At 32.8% G+C, this 14,531-nt stretch overlaps 1 protein-coding gene across 4 annotated transcripts in view; it reads right to left on the bottom strand.

Moving 5' to 3' along the window:
• The window catches only part of tubgcp5 (tubulin gamma complex component 5), a 28,241-nt gene extending 14,814 nt beyond the window's left edge, over positions 1-13,427 (bottom strand). Inside the window, exons 1-15 of one of the 4 annotated variants that reach the window (XM_073952988.1) lie at positions 13,367-13,427; positions 13,177-13,267; positions 11,207-11,355; positions 11,001-11,054; positions 10,117-10,225; positions 9,946-10,042; positions 9,768-9,847; positions 8,108-8,243; positions 7,913-8,030; positions 7,702-7,791; positions 5,638-5,731; positions 3,992-4,247; positions 3,707-3,909; positions 3,495-3,610; positions 1,453-1,721 (exon numbers count right to left, since the gene is read on the bottom strand). In XM_073952988.1, coding sequence (XP_073809089.1) covers positions 1,453-1,721; positions 3,495-3,610; positions 3,707-3,909; positions 3,992-4,247; positions 5,638-5,731; positions 7,702-7,791; positions 7,913-8,030; positions 8,108-8,243; positions 9,768-9,847; positions 9,946-10,042; positions 10,117-10,225; positions 11,001-11,054; positions 11,207-11,340 — 1,756 coding nt within the window. In that variant the 5' untranslated portion in view covers positions 11,341-11,355; positions 13,177-13,267; positions 13,367-13,427. 4 annotated transcript variants of the gene reach the window in all.
• Positions 13,428-14,531: the final 1,104 nt, after the last annotated feature.

Below are 14,531 nucleotides of genomic sequence, written 5' to 3'. Positions count from 1 at the left end.
AAACACATATTTTCCACAATCACCTGAGCCCCTGTAAACAAAACTTCCTGTCAGAGAAATTTCAGGACCACACTCAAAACGAATGGGGGAAGGAAAATTTCCCAGAAAACACCATCTACAGCGGTAGCATGGCTCCACACGGAAGTAAGGAGATGCACAAATTAGTATTTTTTTGTCGTTATTATGAATTTTGTTTTTCAAAAAACAAGCACATGTTTTAAAACATTCATAACCGTGTTCTTCCGTCATGCTTTAAAAAAAAAAAACACTAGAATGAAAAAAAAATAAAAAAAACCTGCTAAATTTAGCTTTTTTTCATCCATAATAATAACTCCTGTATAGCAGTCCCAGAACATTCTGAAACTCAATGACACTCGAATACCCTGTCAGAAAAGCCTAATTGGAAAGGACCTTTTTACAGTGTCTAGTAAAATGTTAATGTTATTTTCGTGTGTTTACATACATGAATATGGCCACTGTGTAAATGCGCAGTACAGTTATGACCTTATTGCCACATTATATCATTATGATAACATAATATATTTATTAATTCATTATTTATTTATTGTCATAGCAGCAACTTATGGTTATTTCATGGCAAAATGGATATACATAAAAACAAATTCCTTTTACAATAAAAAGTTACTTAGACAAATATATAAAATATATAAAAATTTATTAAATTCACACTCATGACTTGATTTATTGAAGATAAATACCAAAAAGTAATGCAACTGGAATAACTACAACATTTACCATCGTCAATCTCATATGAAGCAAGAGAGCGCGATGACATATGCATGTGTTGTAGTGCTGTCCCATTTCTTAAAAATAAATTTTGAAGCCCTTTCTCATCACACTTTGTTTCAAGGGCCAAGGGGATGGGGAAGGAGTAGGGGTAAAAAAATAGAATTTAGATTGGGCCTTATTTCTTGGAGCACAAACAGTTAATCTGTATCATCAACACTTATTGTCTGTATTCTTCTGTATTGCTTATTGTCTGTATTGCTTCTTCTTGTTGAAAAGCTGAATGCCTCCTCAACAGTAGGTGACTTTGGACAAAAGCATCTGCTAAGTGAATAAATGTAAACGTGGTTTGAACTAATTGTGCCAAATACAGAAAACAAAGATGACTAATTATTCTTTGACGCAAGCCTCCATCTGACGCAAACCTCCAGCTGACACTAGATCTCTGTAAATCCAGTCCATGATGCTGAATCATATGTGTGTGTACATGGATGATGCCAAGCTGCTGCTAAATGTGGAAGTACTGGAACATTTACAGCTGACATTTCCACTAAGTGCTACACTGTTATTACATTTGATCACTTTATAAGCATGTCATCGTAAGTAAATAGAACTAATTGTTTTTTATGTAATAAAGAAAGAGCAAAGAAACACTAAAAATGTATTAAAATAAAAAATTCATCAAATAAAACAAAAAAAAATTACCTCTAGAGGAGCCATCAGATTGTTCAGTCTCCTTGCAGTCCAGGTTCTTGAGGAGCTGCATGGATTTTCCAGCCATGATGATCTGCTTGAGCACTGGCTTGAGGAAGGACACCATGGTGTGTTGTCTGCTGCTGGATGTCTGTTCTCCACCTGAGCTTCCACTGGCTGCATCGCTGAGCCTCTCCTCACTCTCCACCATTTCAGACACGCTATACAGAGTGTAAGTGGCATACCAGAAGTCCCTGTGGTTTACCGGTACATCCTTGTTTCTAGAAAAACATGTGCATAGGTTTAATTTATTTGCAAATTAAGGATGTAAGGAGAATAATAGCTGTGGTGAGTGCAAAATGAACATCCTGAAATGACACGAACGGAGGTATCTTATATCACCCTGAAGGGGTTTATTTTGTGATCACCAACTGACTGTACATAATACCCGAGATACAACTCCATATAAAAGATAGGGTCAGAGGTGTTGTTGTTTTTTTAGTTATTTGTTTATTGGTTTTAATATACAAAATAAAATTGTAAAAATGAAATAATTGAGACACTCAGTAAAAAAGGTCAAATACAATAAGAAACATTTTGAATATTTAAATATAATAAACTGGTAAAAGATACAATCCAAGTGCAGTGACTGAGTATGAAAAAGATGATTTGAATAAACAAATAGAGAGAAAAAGGTAAATAATATTACTTTTCTGCTGTAGTTCTAGGTATGGTCATACACTTTTAAGAGCATCCGGAGTGGCCAAAAGCTTAGAGATCTATGAGAGGCATCCAAATTCTCTCTTATTTCTTAAGCAAAAGGTAGTAAATTGTTATTATCATAATGCTTCACTTACAAACTGTTTGAACAATTCAAATGTTGCAAAATGCCTTTTTAGTCAAGTATGATATTATGCCAAGCTTTTTTACAGATACAAGTCAAGAGTACTGTCCAATTTTGTACATTTTTATTGTTTTTAAGAGGCTTATTATGTTCACTAACACAGGATTTATTTATTCTAATTATTTATTTCTCTAAAAATACAGTGATACTGTGAAATATTATTGAAAAGTATTTATATCAACTTTTTCCTGACGACCCAGAACAAAGTGGAACTATTTCTGGTTTATATACTAAGCTTGCATCATTATTATTTACTTCTAGATCTACAAAGAGACTCCTGGCAACTAGACCTTAATAACAGTTTGACAGAAGAGGACTGGAATAAGGTTATATGTAAAATCTATAGATCTTCTATTTGTGCTAGACCTAGCCTTATTTAATCTAAAGTTATTCCTAGACTTCATCTTTCCAAGGCCAAGCTGGCAAAGATGTATTCCTCTGTTGACCCCATCTGTACAAGATGCAAGCAGTCCCCTGCTACATTAGCCCATTTGTTTTGGTTATGTCCTAGATTATCTGTATTTTGGTACATTTTTTAATCTTACTCCAGAATATTTTGTAAAGATGTTTGTGCAAATCCATTAACTGCTGTCTTTGGTATCTTATATGAAAATAACAATTTGTCAAAAAGTGAATTGGACTGCATTGCCTTTACATCTCTTCTGGAAAGGCGCTTTATTTTAATCAATTGAAAACAATCATGTCCCCATTGTTTTAAACAGACAAATATAATTGTAAATGGACAAAATGATGGTGATGCTGCCAGGGTTTGCTTGTATTGCACTGATGATGTCTTTATTTTTTGTCTTTGTTTATATCTACAATGTTAAAGCACTATATTTATATAGATATATTATACAGTTATTACACCAGTCTTCAATTTAAGACAATTGTTGAGAAACCATTTTTTTTATGCTGCTTAGGTGCATAAAAAACACTTATCACTTATCAGTGTTGGGCAGCTTATTATTTTTGTTAAAACCATATTCATATTTTCTCATGATTTTCTGACAAATAGAAGCTCAAATAAACTGCATTTCAAATTTAAAAGGCTCATTTGATTAACTTAAAAAGGCCTTGATGAATGAAGTATTATTCTTCCACCAAAACTTAAAAAAACACCCATATCCTTTGAGTTTTTTTTGTGTACCTCTGAATGATGAACTCCTTGGCAGGGTCAAATAAGTGACCATGAACAATCCATTCATCAACAATCTCAAGATATGGCCTCACCGTTTCTACCCAGAGAGAGAAAAGAAGTGCCACCTGACAGGAGGAAAAAATGATAAGAAACAAAAAAAGACGAGCAGTACTCTCATAAAATGTGCAAATTCAAGCATCTAAAACTACAGACCCACTTACAGACTGCTCAGAGGCTTCACCCACACTGTCATACTCAATGATGGCCTTGTAGAGGGTGTTGAGTAAGTGCGAGGCTCGTAAAACATTGGGCGTTCCGGGCGGCACCTCAGCCACTCCTGTGCAGAAAACCCTGTGGAGCATTGTGATCTGAGCCAGATGAGGACTCAACCGTTCCAGCACAGAAGACAGAGTCACAGTCTCATCTATGAAAAATCATCACAGAATTAAAACTACAGCAACAAAAAAAACTAAGTATTTTTAGACACACCCAAAAAGAAAAACAACCTTTGGCAATGATGTCTTTCTCGATAGCATTGAGCTCTTCTTTAAAGCTGGTGAAGTATTTATAAAGGGCCCAAACAAATGCTTGGTAGGTCCTAAAAGGAGGCTCGGAACTCTTCTTGGAGGATGACGAGGAAGAATTGAGACCTGGAGGACAGGGTTCTGCGCTGTGGCCTGTCACTTCATCAATAAACTTTTGCAGGCGGGAAACAGCCTGCCCATAGGCCGCTATGTGCTCCAGTACAGAGTGAAGACAGTTCTGTGGATAGATATACGAAAATACTTTCTTTAACAAAACAAATCCCAGCAGCACTTAGTTTTAGTCATGTTTTCCATGTATATTCTATGTCAGTGGTCTCAAACTCAATTCCTGAAGGGCCACAGCTCTACAAAGTTTAGCTTCAACTCACAGCTGCTTAATACTTAATTAAAACTGTGCAGAGGTGTGGCCCTCCAGGAACTGGGTTTGAGACCTATGTTCTATTCACTTCTCATAGTCATTGCATACATTGTGTAATAACTAGGTAGTATCACTAAACCAACTCCTGCAGTAGATGTATTTAACACTTCAGTTCTAAACCCGCTTGACTTTCTTCTGTTGAACACAAATTAAGATGTTTTGAAGAAAGCTGAAAACCTGTAACCATTGACTTCCATAGTATTTTTGAGGTTTGGAATCACATGAGGGCTAATAAATACAACAATTTTACATTTTTGGGTGAACTATCCCTTTAAATACACTAAGAAAACTCTTCGCTCAAAATCTTGACACAGTAACTTAAATACTCCATTAATAGTTAATATGAAATAATAACAGCTGATTAAAACTACACTTAAAAGCATCTAAAGTCCTGTTCACACCAAGGAAAATAATTATAACAATAACATTAAAGATATAATTGTAACATTTTATTTTAAGTCACAATTCACAATATTAAAAAATACATTAAGATTAGATTAAGATTATAAGCTTAGCGAACTACAAATTAGCAGCTTTTAATAATAGTTGGTAAGGTAGTTGCTGGATTTAGGTATTGGATAGAATAAGATAATTTATAGCTACATACTAATAAACAACTAAAATATTAATAATAGGCGTGTAATGAGCCAGTTGTTAATAGCTTGAATTGACTTCAAATAAAGTGTTATCCAAGTCTAAAAATCACTGTAAAATTAAAAAAATATCAGAGTCCATATAACTACAACAGCACATGAGTCCTGAAGATGCGCAACATAAACAATGACAGCAAATAAGTATCCATACTGCAGTTTCTTGTGCTCATACAGTTATTTTTCTTGGTTTGAATGGTTCTTAATTTAGCCTCAGTAAAAAGTATCAATTTAAACATTTTTAAATACAACTAGAAAACATCTAAGGTTGTAAATGGAAAAATGTGCTGTTATTTTTGCTTTTTGCACATTGCTTTAATGATAAATATATTCTCAACATACTGTTATGTAATGATTGTTGCATACTGTATGTTGGGACCCACTCAAAAACAAAATGTCACATCTCAAGGAGTTTATCCCATTATATAAATACACTGATTTGCATTTAATGTCTGACTGGCTCCTTTCATTTATCGTTTACGGGATTGTGAAATCTACCAAATCCTCTGGATGAGTTTTGGGAAATGGTAAAAACTTACATTCGTTAGATGCGTGACCACCACATCATTCCTTACAGTCACCTTGCCGTCATTGTGCTGGAAAATGAAAAGTTTCTTCACGCCAGAGAAAAGCCTGAGGAAAGAACATAAAATAACATAAAAGAGCACATTTTATCCTTGGAAACTGGGATATGAGCAATTAGTTTTATTTGTGATACAGCTTCTTCTAGGTATGCAAACATACAACAGTCAGTAACCAGTGCAGATGTAATCTTGAAAATCTTCATTCCAGAACTGCTCGTTCCCTGCAGGTTTCAACTTGCATCTCATTCCATATTCACATTTGCAATCTTCATAACACGATTATGAAATATTATTAGGATATCTATTTTAAGGTTACCTCAAAAATCCAACTATATTGACTAAATTTACTGAAGTTGGCCTGTTCTAAAGGCTTATGGGTTTATTTTTTGTTCTGTTGACGATATCTTGAAGAATGTTCAAGAAACCCGCAGCCATTGCAATCCATAATTTGAAAAAACTACAATGAGATGTGAATGGTTATGCTTTATTAAAAATATGCGGTTCAAAATAAATTCATGGTAACACTTCATTTTAAGTCACAGTTCATGGTATGAACAAACCATTAACTAACATTATGGATGCAGAATATGATCATACTTTGAAACATCTTATGAACAGATAATATTTTAATAATAGGCAGGTAATAATAATAGGCAGGTAATAAGCCAGTAGGTATTAACATAAATTGTGACATGCTAAAGTGTTACAATTTTCTAAAGGAGAAAAAAAATTTAACAGGCTTTGAAAAAGTGGAGGGTGAATGAATGATGACAGAATTTTCATTTTGGGGTCCACAATCCATTTAACTTTTTATTATTCAAACATTTGGGGTTAATTTTTAAGAAAGACAAATACAAAATAATTCTGTTTTAAATAAATGCAGTTTGTCTTGTTTTTATTCATAAAGGGGGAACAATCCCCAGTTTTTTTTACATTATAAAAGGGTTTATTTTTGAGCCTTAGATAAAATTTAACATAATTCAGTTTTAAATGAATGTAGCTCTGTTAAATGCATTTTGTATTCATAAAAGAAAAGGACAAAAGCACAATTTTTAAAAACTTTATAAAAAGGTTTATTTTTAAGCCCAAGAGAAAACATTTAAAAAAATCTGAGTGATTCCAAACCTTGACTGGTAGTGTATATACTGGTGGCGTGGATTTTCTGATGGATGTCCACTCCAGGATGGAGTTACACATATGCTTTATTTTGTCTTTATGATTATTATAAAGTTGAATGTTTAAGATCATTGATTATAGTATGATCTCAGTGTCATCCAACTTCAGAGTAAAACTGGATAATATGTGTGTGTGATTGTTTTTCTGTATGCCAAATGATTTGTTTCCTCAGGATCTACCCAGCCAAGTAAGAGGTCATGGAGATCTCTTGAGCGGACCTAGACTCTTGAAGAATTGGAAACAACTGTTTCCTGAGTTATTTGCCATTTTAAAAGTTAAATATTTTAAAGCTAATTCCTTTGTATGCAAGCTGCCAGTTTGGATGTAGATTATACCGGTTTTTAACCAGTTTTGATAAAGACTGCTGAGAGTACACTCATCCATGAGTAAGAAACAGATTGTACTTTGTGTGTGTGTTCTATTCCTTTGTAGATCTTTTCACAGGTCTGGGGTCAGCTCTTAACAGGCTAGTGGCTGTCTGACATTTATATGCTTGAAATATTGAGATTTCGTTCACGATTGTACGTGCACACACGTGGATATTTTCTTAGTCTATCTGTGTTTTAACCAATCAGCTTAAAACCCTTATTTGTATGATGCAGTGAATGACGATATGTAAGAGTTTAATTATTGTTTTGAGATTGTAAGCAGAGCGGCCTACAAACTTATTGCGAGTGTTGAAGCTGACTATTGCTGATGAAACTGCAAACTATCTTTAGTAAACTTCCTTTTTAATTGAATCTTTAACTCTGGCTCTTCTTCATCTGACAGACTGGTCATTTAGGAGTTCAAGCTGTAAAATATCCATAAAATACAAATGTAAATAATATAAACAAATCATACCAAAGAGTTTCTCGAATTACTTGTGTCTCAGTAACAAAAGATTTCTCCTCAGGCAGGTAGAGAGGCCCAGTGTTATACAAGTGCTGATCCCTGGAGAGAAAGAAAAAATATAGTACATTCTTTAAAAAATCTAATTTAACCTATAAAAAAGTCCCAATGAATGGACCTGCCATGCTAAGAACAAGATATTTTAAAAGCAAAGATGTCATACCAAACGTTGTAGAGGTTGGAGTGCAGGTGAAGACTGTGTGGAAAACGGGGAGAGTTGGGAACCCAATAAGAAGTGACAATATGCTGCTCCAACCAAGCCCTGGAGTCCGGCTCACCAACTGCAACAGGAAATCAGTAAAACCCCTAAGACCTGTTTACAACTATCATAAAATAACGTGCTAATACTGTCCACTACCGGTCCAGGTGACTTGAACGGTCTTGTCGTTCTGCTCGTGGTCCTCCTGCGGCGTTCTGTCCACCTGTATCCCAGAATCCTCTCTGCTCAAGGGCTGCTGGCTGTCGTCTTCTTCGCTTTCCTCCTCAGACCACTCCTGCAAAAAGAGCACATCAGTGATCAGTGGTGCTCTGTTATTATTGCAAGACTTCTTTACATGTATTAAAGTTCTCGTTGCTATAACAGCTTTCAGTCAACTGCAGAGTTCCCGCCAGGCTTTGTAATAATTGTCTTAATTGTAGCTTGATTAGGTCTTAACATAATGTGAAACGAATTGTGTATTCAGCCAGCTGATCAAAGCCCAGGAGCAAAAGCATCTTCCTCTCTCTAATAAGGCTTCTGTATAATCGCTCCCTTGAGGATCCACTGCAGGTTTTCCATTTCGCCTCACGGAAAAATCCTGTTAAGTCCACTTTAAATGTTATTTATATGTTTACAGCTTTTATTTCATGAACACCACATGTATAATTTCATCTTTAATGTTTTGGAAATTTTTTGACATAGTTAATGAATAAAATTTACGCAAACATGTCCAAGTGTATACCTAAAGTGCGTGCCTCTTCCCTTTATTTTCCTGATTGTAGCATGTTAAAAGTGTTGCATGTAAATTATTGATTCTACTAAAACATATAAATATTTTTTGCAGATATACATTATTTTTAAATGTGCTAAGCTAACATACTTGGTTAAAAATAGCTTTAAAATACACAAACTAGCAATAATAAAGTGGTTAAAAACATCTACTCTTTAAATTCTATTTGTGTTATCTATTTAATGAAAAGTGTTGATTAAAAATGCTGCCTGGAAAAAAGCAACCAATGTGTTTAAAACAAATCTCGGTGACGTTTTAGGTTCTTTCAGTGTTTTGTTATATATGCAGGCGAATATTGTTGTTAATGTATGTTATATTAGCATATATATATATATTTTAACAACAACATTTTTATTAAAATCATTCTAAAACTCCTGAGTATCACATGACATAAACTAAACTCATAGCAAAGTGAAAAAGTAACTGCTAGTATTGTTTTATTTATTAAAATTGAGCTACAACACATTGTCTTGTTGTTAAAGCAGTTATTATTTACATAAATTAATAACAATTTTAAGAACTGCAAATTTACTTTGCTTTTAAATATTCAGAAACAGAAACAGTCCGAGATGACTGATGGTGTGGTAAATATCTATAAGTTTGTTAATGAATGGGATGCTACATTTAACTTTTTTTAAAGCAAAGCACTTGAATTCAACAAGCTCATAGCCAAAATAGGAAATTAATATTGAAATGTAATGTAAATGTATGCAATCTGATAAGATACAACAAATGCACTATAACTTCAACTGAATTCTAAATAAAAAAATATTTTATGAATGTATAAACCCATTTGAATGAAACCCATCTTAAACATTTAAAATTTAAACAAAAGGGCAAAACAAGAGTGCATTGTTTAAATATATACCATGAAACTAAAAAAATTTAAAGAGAAAACTATAAATATTTACATTAGCAGGCTTTGGAATATTTATACAGGCTGACATATTTATATAAGGCTACATCGCTCATTCAGCATTTTATTAAATAGCAATAGACCAGGCAGAAACTGATCTGACATTCACTCACTGGAGTGTCTGGAAAAGGTCCAGGATCAAAATCTTCTCCTTCCATGAGGTACTTGGCCCAGTCAAACGTGTCTTCTTTCTCTGGAAAAAATAAATAAATAATAATAATTGTAGACACATTGATAACAGTGATAAAGCTGTCTAACTAAATAGAAAAGTAAACAGCAGAAAATCCTAACCTGTCTCTTTCAGTCTGGGTCTTTCACAGTAGTTTGTATTGGATGGAGAGTCAGACAGGTGAAGTAACAAAGCCAGGATGCCATAATGGATGTCGGTCTGAAATCAGACGAAGTATTAGATTAATTCAGCAGATGCAGTTTTCTCTGAATAATGTCAGTGTGTTATCTCACCTTTGTTCCATCAGTATTAGGAAGAGGCGAAGTGAGAAACTCTTCAGTGAGTCGTGTCCAACTCTCCGCTTTACTCAAGTCAGAGTGAACCATGAGTTTCTCATGAATACTGGCAAAAAGGTAAATACAATGAATCATTTTAATTAGAGTTTTAGTAGGTTTCATAAAGGTAAATGTAACATTAAAACATGTTTTTAGTTCAAGTAAAGAAGTTTAATGATTAATTTAAAAGAAACGCTAAACATCAATATGGTATTTCAATGACATTTTATAGAGAGCACAAAATATAATTGCATAAGCAACATCTCAGAGTTTGAAAACACTACTTCTTGTATTACTAGATTTAATCTCCATGACTTTGTCTTCACTTTACAAAAAAATAGCTCAAGAATAGAAGACCTGTGTTTACAAATGCTAAAAATGAAATTATCTTTTACTGTTCCTTCTGCTTACATTTCAAAAAGTGTTGTTCTTCAGTAATTTCTCTTGTTTTCCAGCACAATGTCAAACAATTATTTTATCAAGACACATTTACTCAAGAACCTGACGTTAAGGCTGTTGTTTTTTATGCAAAGTGAAAGTGATCAAAATTCTGTGAGTTTATAATTAAAACAAATGTCTACCAGTGGGTTCAGACATACACAGTAATTTTCTTGAATTTCTACTTGTCACCATTTTAGTAATTTCTCTGAAAACAAGGCCTTTTTTCATTTTGTTTCTTATAATATAATAATGCATCTCGATTTCTTTTTAACTGTATTTATATTGGAAAATCCTTTTAATGTGAAATTATAAATTAGGACCCCCCCAAAAAACTTTATAATTCCAATCAAAACATTAGCAAAGAAAAAGAAAGTGCAAAAAATGTGGAAAACTCATCATACCCATTAATGGAGCGCTGCACATTATGTCTGTTTGCTTCAAGGAAACGATGAAACCTATCCAGGGGAGAAACATTATGATGAAAGCTTCTTATTAAATGCATGTGCAAAAACACAAGAACTTGAAGTGTAAACAGAATTCTAAAGCAATTATTTGCTTTTTATCCAAGTTTAAGCTCAATTTCAAAAGGACGAATAGACGCACTTACTTAAAATTAGACCAGGTAAACTTCAGTGCCATTTGAAAGTTTTGATCTTCCTCATCCTGAATGGCTGTGAAATGTGAGATGAGTCTCTTGGTCTCGAGCTCAAGCTCCTTTTCGAACCTACTCCAGTGAGCCATTCTGATCAGTTAAGACTACATTGAAACACAAGAGGAAATATTTGGGTCAATATAAAAAGTGTCACCGACAGATAATGATTGAGAGAAAGATGACCAAGTCTAGATCAAATACAGCTGTGGGCACTCACATCAATATAACAATTTTGTGACACTGTACAATATAAATTAACATTTTTACATTACTAGGAGGGTTAGATTTATGGCTAGACATTAATAAAACACAATTTAATGGGTAATTTAATAAATATTATAAATACTTCTTATTAGGGCCGTGCAATTGATCGAAAATCCGGTTTTGATTTTGGCTTCTAACGATTATGAAAAAACATTAATCAAGATAAATGATTATTGCATCCTATACCGCCCTCTTTCCAGCGGTACACATTTGTTGCACTGCAAAGCTCAGTTCCACGTGAAAATGACTAAAAGCATGTACTGTAATGAAATGTTTGCAGCATGGGATGCGCATCATTCATATTTTTAATATGAGTGCTTAGCCTCAGACAGGCTCGGAGATGAGCAGAGCACACACATCTAACGGCATCTTTATGTGAGCGCTTTCATGCTCAAATACATGCACATTTGTGTCAGTGCGGTGTTTAGCGATTATTCGTATTAAAAAGACATGTGAAAGAGAAATCATATCAGAGCAGCACTATTCTTAAAGTGACAGCGTGCAATATTCCTGCTGCCGACTGTTTTAATCCTTAATCAAACAACAAAAGGAGAAAATCCCTCACTGCTCTTGACTGAAGAACTTTTGTAGCTGAAGTTTTTTTCTTAAAGTGAAGATGCTTAAAACAGTTTAAACCAAACAGATTTAATAACTCATTTCTAATAACTGATTTATTTTATCTTTGCTATGATTACAGTACATTATATTTTTACTAGATATTTTTCAAGATACTAGTATTCAGCTTAAAGTGACATTCAAAGGCTTACTTATTGTAATTAGGCAAGTTATTGCATAACAGTAGTTTCTTCTGCAGACAATCAAAAATATAAATTGCTTAAGGGGGCTAATAATGTTTAGCTATTAAAACAGGTTTCAAAATATTTAAACCTGCTTTTATTCTAGCCGAAATAAAACAAATAAGCCTTTCTCTAGAAGAAAAAATATTATAAGAAATACTATGAAAAATTCCTCTGTTAAACATCATTTGGGAAATATTTATATTTAATAAAAATTCACAGGAGGGCGAATAATTTTGACTTCAACTGATAATCGTTCTGAATAATCGTGATTATGATTTTTCCCATAATTGAGCAGCCCTACTTTATATTGTAATTACTCTTTTTACATTACTGTGATGGTTTGGTTTGATTTGGTTTAGTGTTGGAGTAGGTGTAGACGTTAATAAAATGCAATTGATGGGTGATTTAATAACTAATATAAATAACTATTTTAAACATTCGGCCACAGCTGTATCTCCTTTAGCAACAGAGAAAGGGAGTAAGAAAGAAAATATACAGCACACCGATAAGATACTGTATGGAGTGATGTACTGCTGTTTAAATAATTATGACTAATACCATGTAAAAATTTGTTCATATTTACATTATATAAGTGGATGTGCTTTGTTAATTATGTATAAATGCACAAACATATATTATACGTATATGTGCGTGTGTATGTGTGAAGAAAAATGTTTGTTTATATATAATAATCGTACACAATTAATAGATAGATAGATAGATAGATAGATAGATAGATAGATAGATAGATAGATAGATAGATAGATAGATAGATAGATAGATAGATAGATAGATAGATAGATAGATAGATAGATAGATAGATAGATAGATAGATAGATAGATAGATAGATAGATGAGCACAAACCTGCTTTCTAGTTGTGATGCTGACAGGGGCGAGTCGTTGTCAACAGCTTCGGTTAGCAAAACAAGAAACCCATCACAACGACGTATGCTACATGTTACAGATAAAGCAAAAAATTTGTCGTCTATCTCACGAACATAATACGAAGGACAAATTGAGGACTGAATTTCAATCTTAATATTTTAGTACGAGCATTAGATGTTTTACGATTTCCCCCGTTGCCGCCTCCATGACTTCAGACTCTTCTTCTGCGGTGCATTGCCGTTGTGAGCGTTCATGCTGCTTAATTGAGCTTTACTGCCACCTATCGTCTGTCAAAAACAAGACTAGACACAACAAACCATAACAGCCAGACTAAACATTTGTGCTAAGAGTCCAGGAACAAAGAGATCTAAAATGATTTTGGATTTATGGAAACGTATTTGTTCATGTGTAATCTGATTAGTATTTAATATAATATTTACTTAAATTCTACTTTGAATTCTAGATTAGCATGTTAGCATGTTTTATTGCAACAGCAAATTCCGTGTAAATAAATAATATAAAAAAGGTTGGGAACCACTGGAATAAAACATCTACAGACATTTCATCATGTATGAAGACCCAATTTAACCAGAAATAAATTATATTGTAAGCAAATCATAAGCATTTTGGAAAAACAACATTTTCTTTCACTTTTTTACACAATTGTTGAGATCCATTCATGAATGTCAAAGTATTTATTTATTTTATTGTTTTAATCTCACTTATTTTAATAAGATTTTGGAACATTTATTTGACATTTAATCATTATTTTTATTTTAAACATTATTATGTATTTATAATCAATTCAGAAAAATATGTATGTGTTTATTTGCTGATTTTTTATAATCTTGTTTATTTGTTTTACATTATTCATTTTGTTATATTATATTATTTTATGCTATTTCTTCAAAATTTTCCACAGACCACCAGCACTGCCTTGAAGACTTCTTTAGTCACTGATTGATGATTGCGTATACTCACTTTTATAACATTAAGTTTTGTAAAATATTCATAAATACATTCAACTTAATAAATATAGTTTATATACAGAATATACATTTAACATTTCAGTTATTATTTTGTTGAGTTTCTATCAAGTTGCTTTAAAATTTTTTCCTTAAATGTAGCACTGTATTTACACATTTTGTTATACATTCTAATACAATATTTACATATGAATACAACTTTATATTAACTTTTATATATAATATCAATTTTAATCTAATTTGTATTTATTTGTTTTATTTTTACTCCATTTTTTGGGTAATTTATTTAAGTCTCACTCAACATTTTTGTATTCTTTTAGAAATACTTTTACATTTATAAATAT

Source organism: Danio rerio, chromosome 6, assembly GCF_049306965.1.
Source record: "Danio rerio strain Tuebingen ecotype United States chromosome 6, GRCz12tu, whole genome shotgun sequence".
Lineage (NCBI taxonomy): Eukaryota > Metazoa > Chordata > Actinopteri > Cypriniformes > Danionidae > Danio > Danio rerio.
The sequence above is the reverse complement of the archived record's forward strand: the minus strand, read 5'-3'. Positions and strand labels throughout refer to the sequence as shown.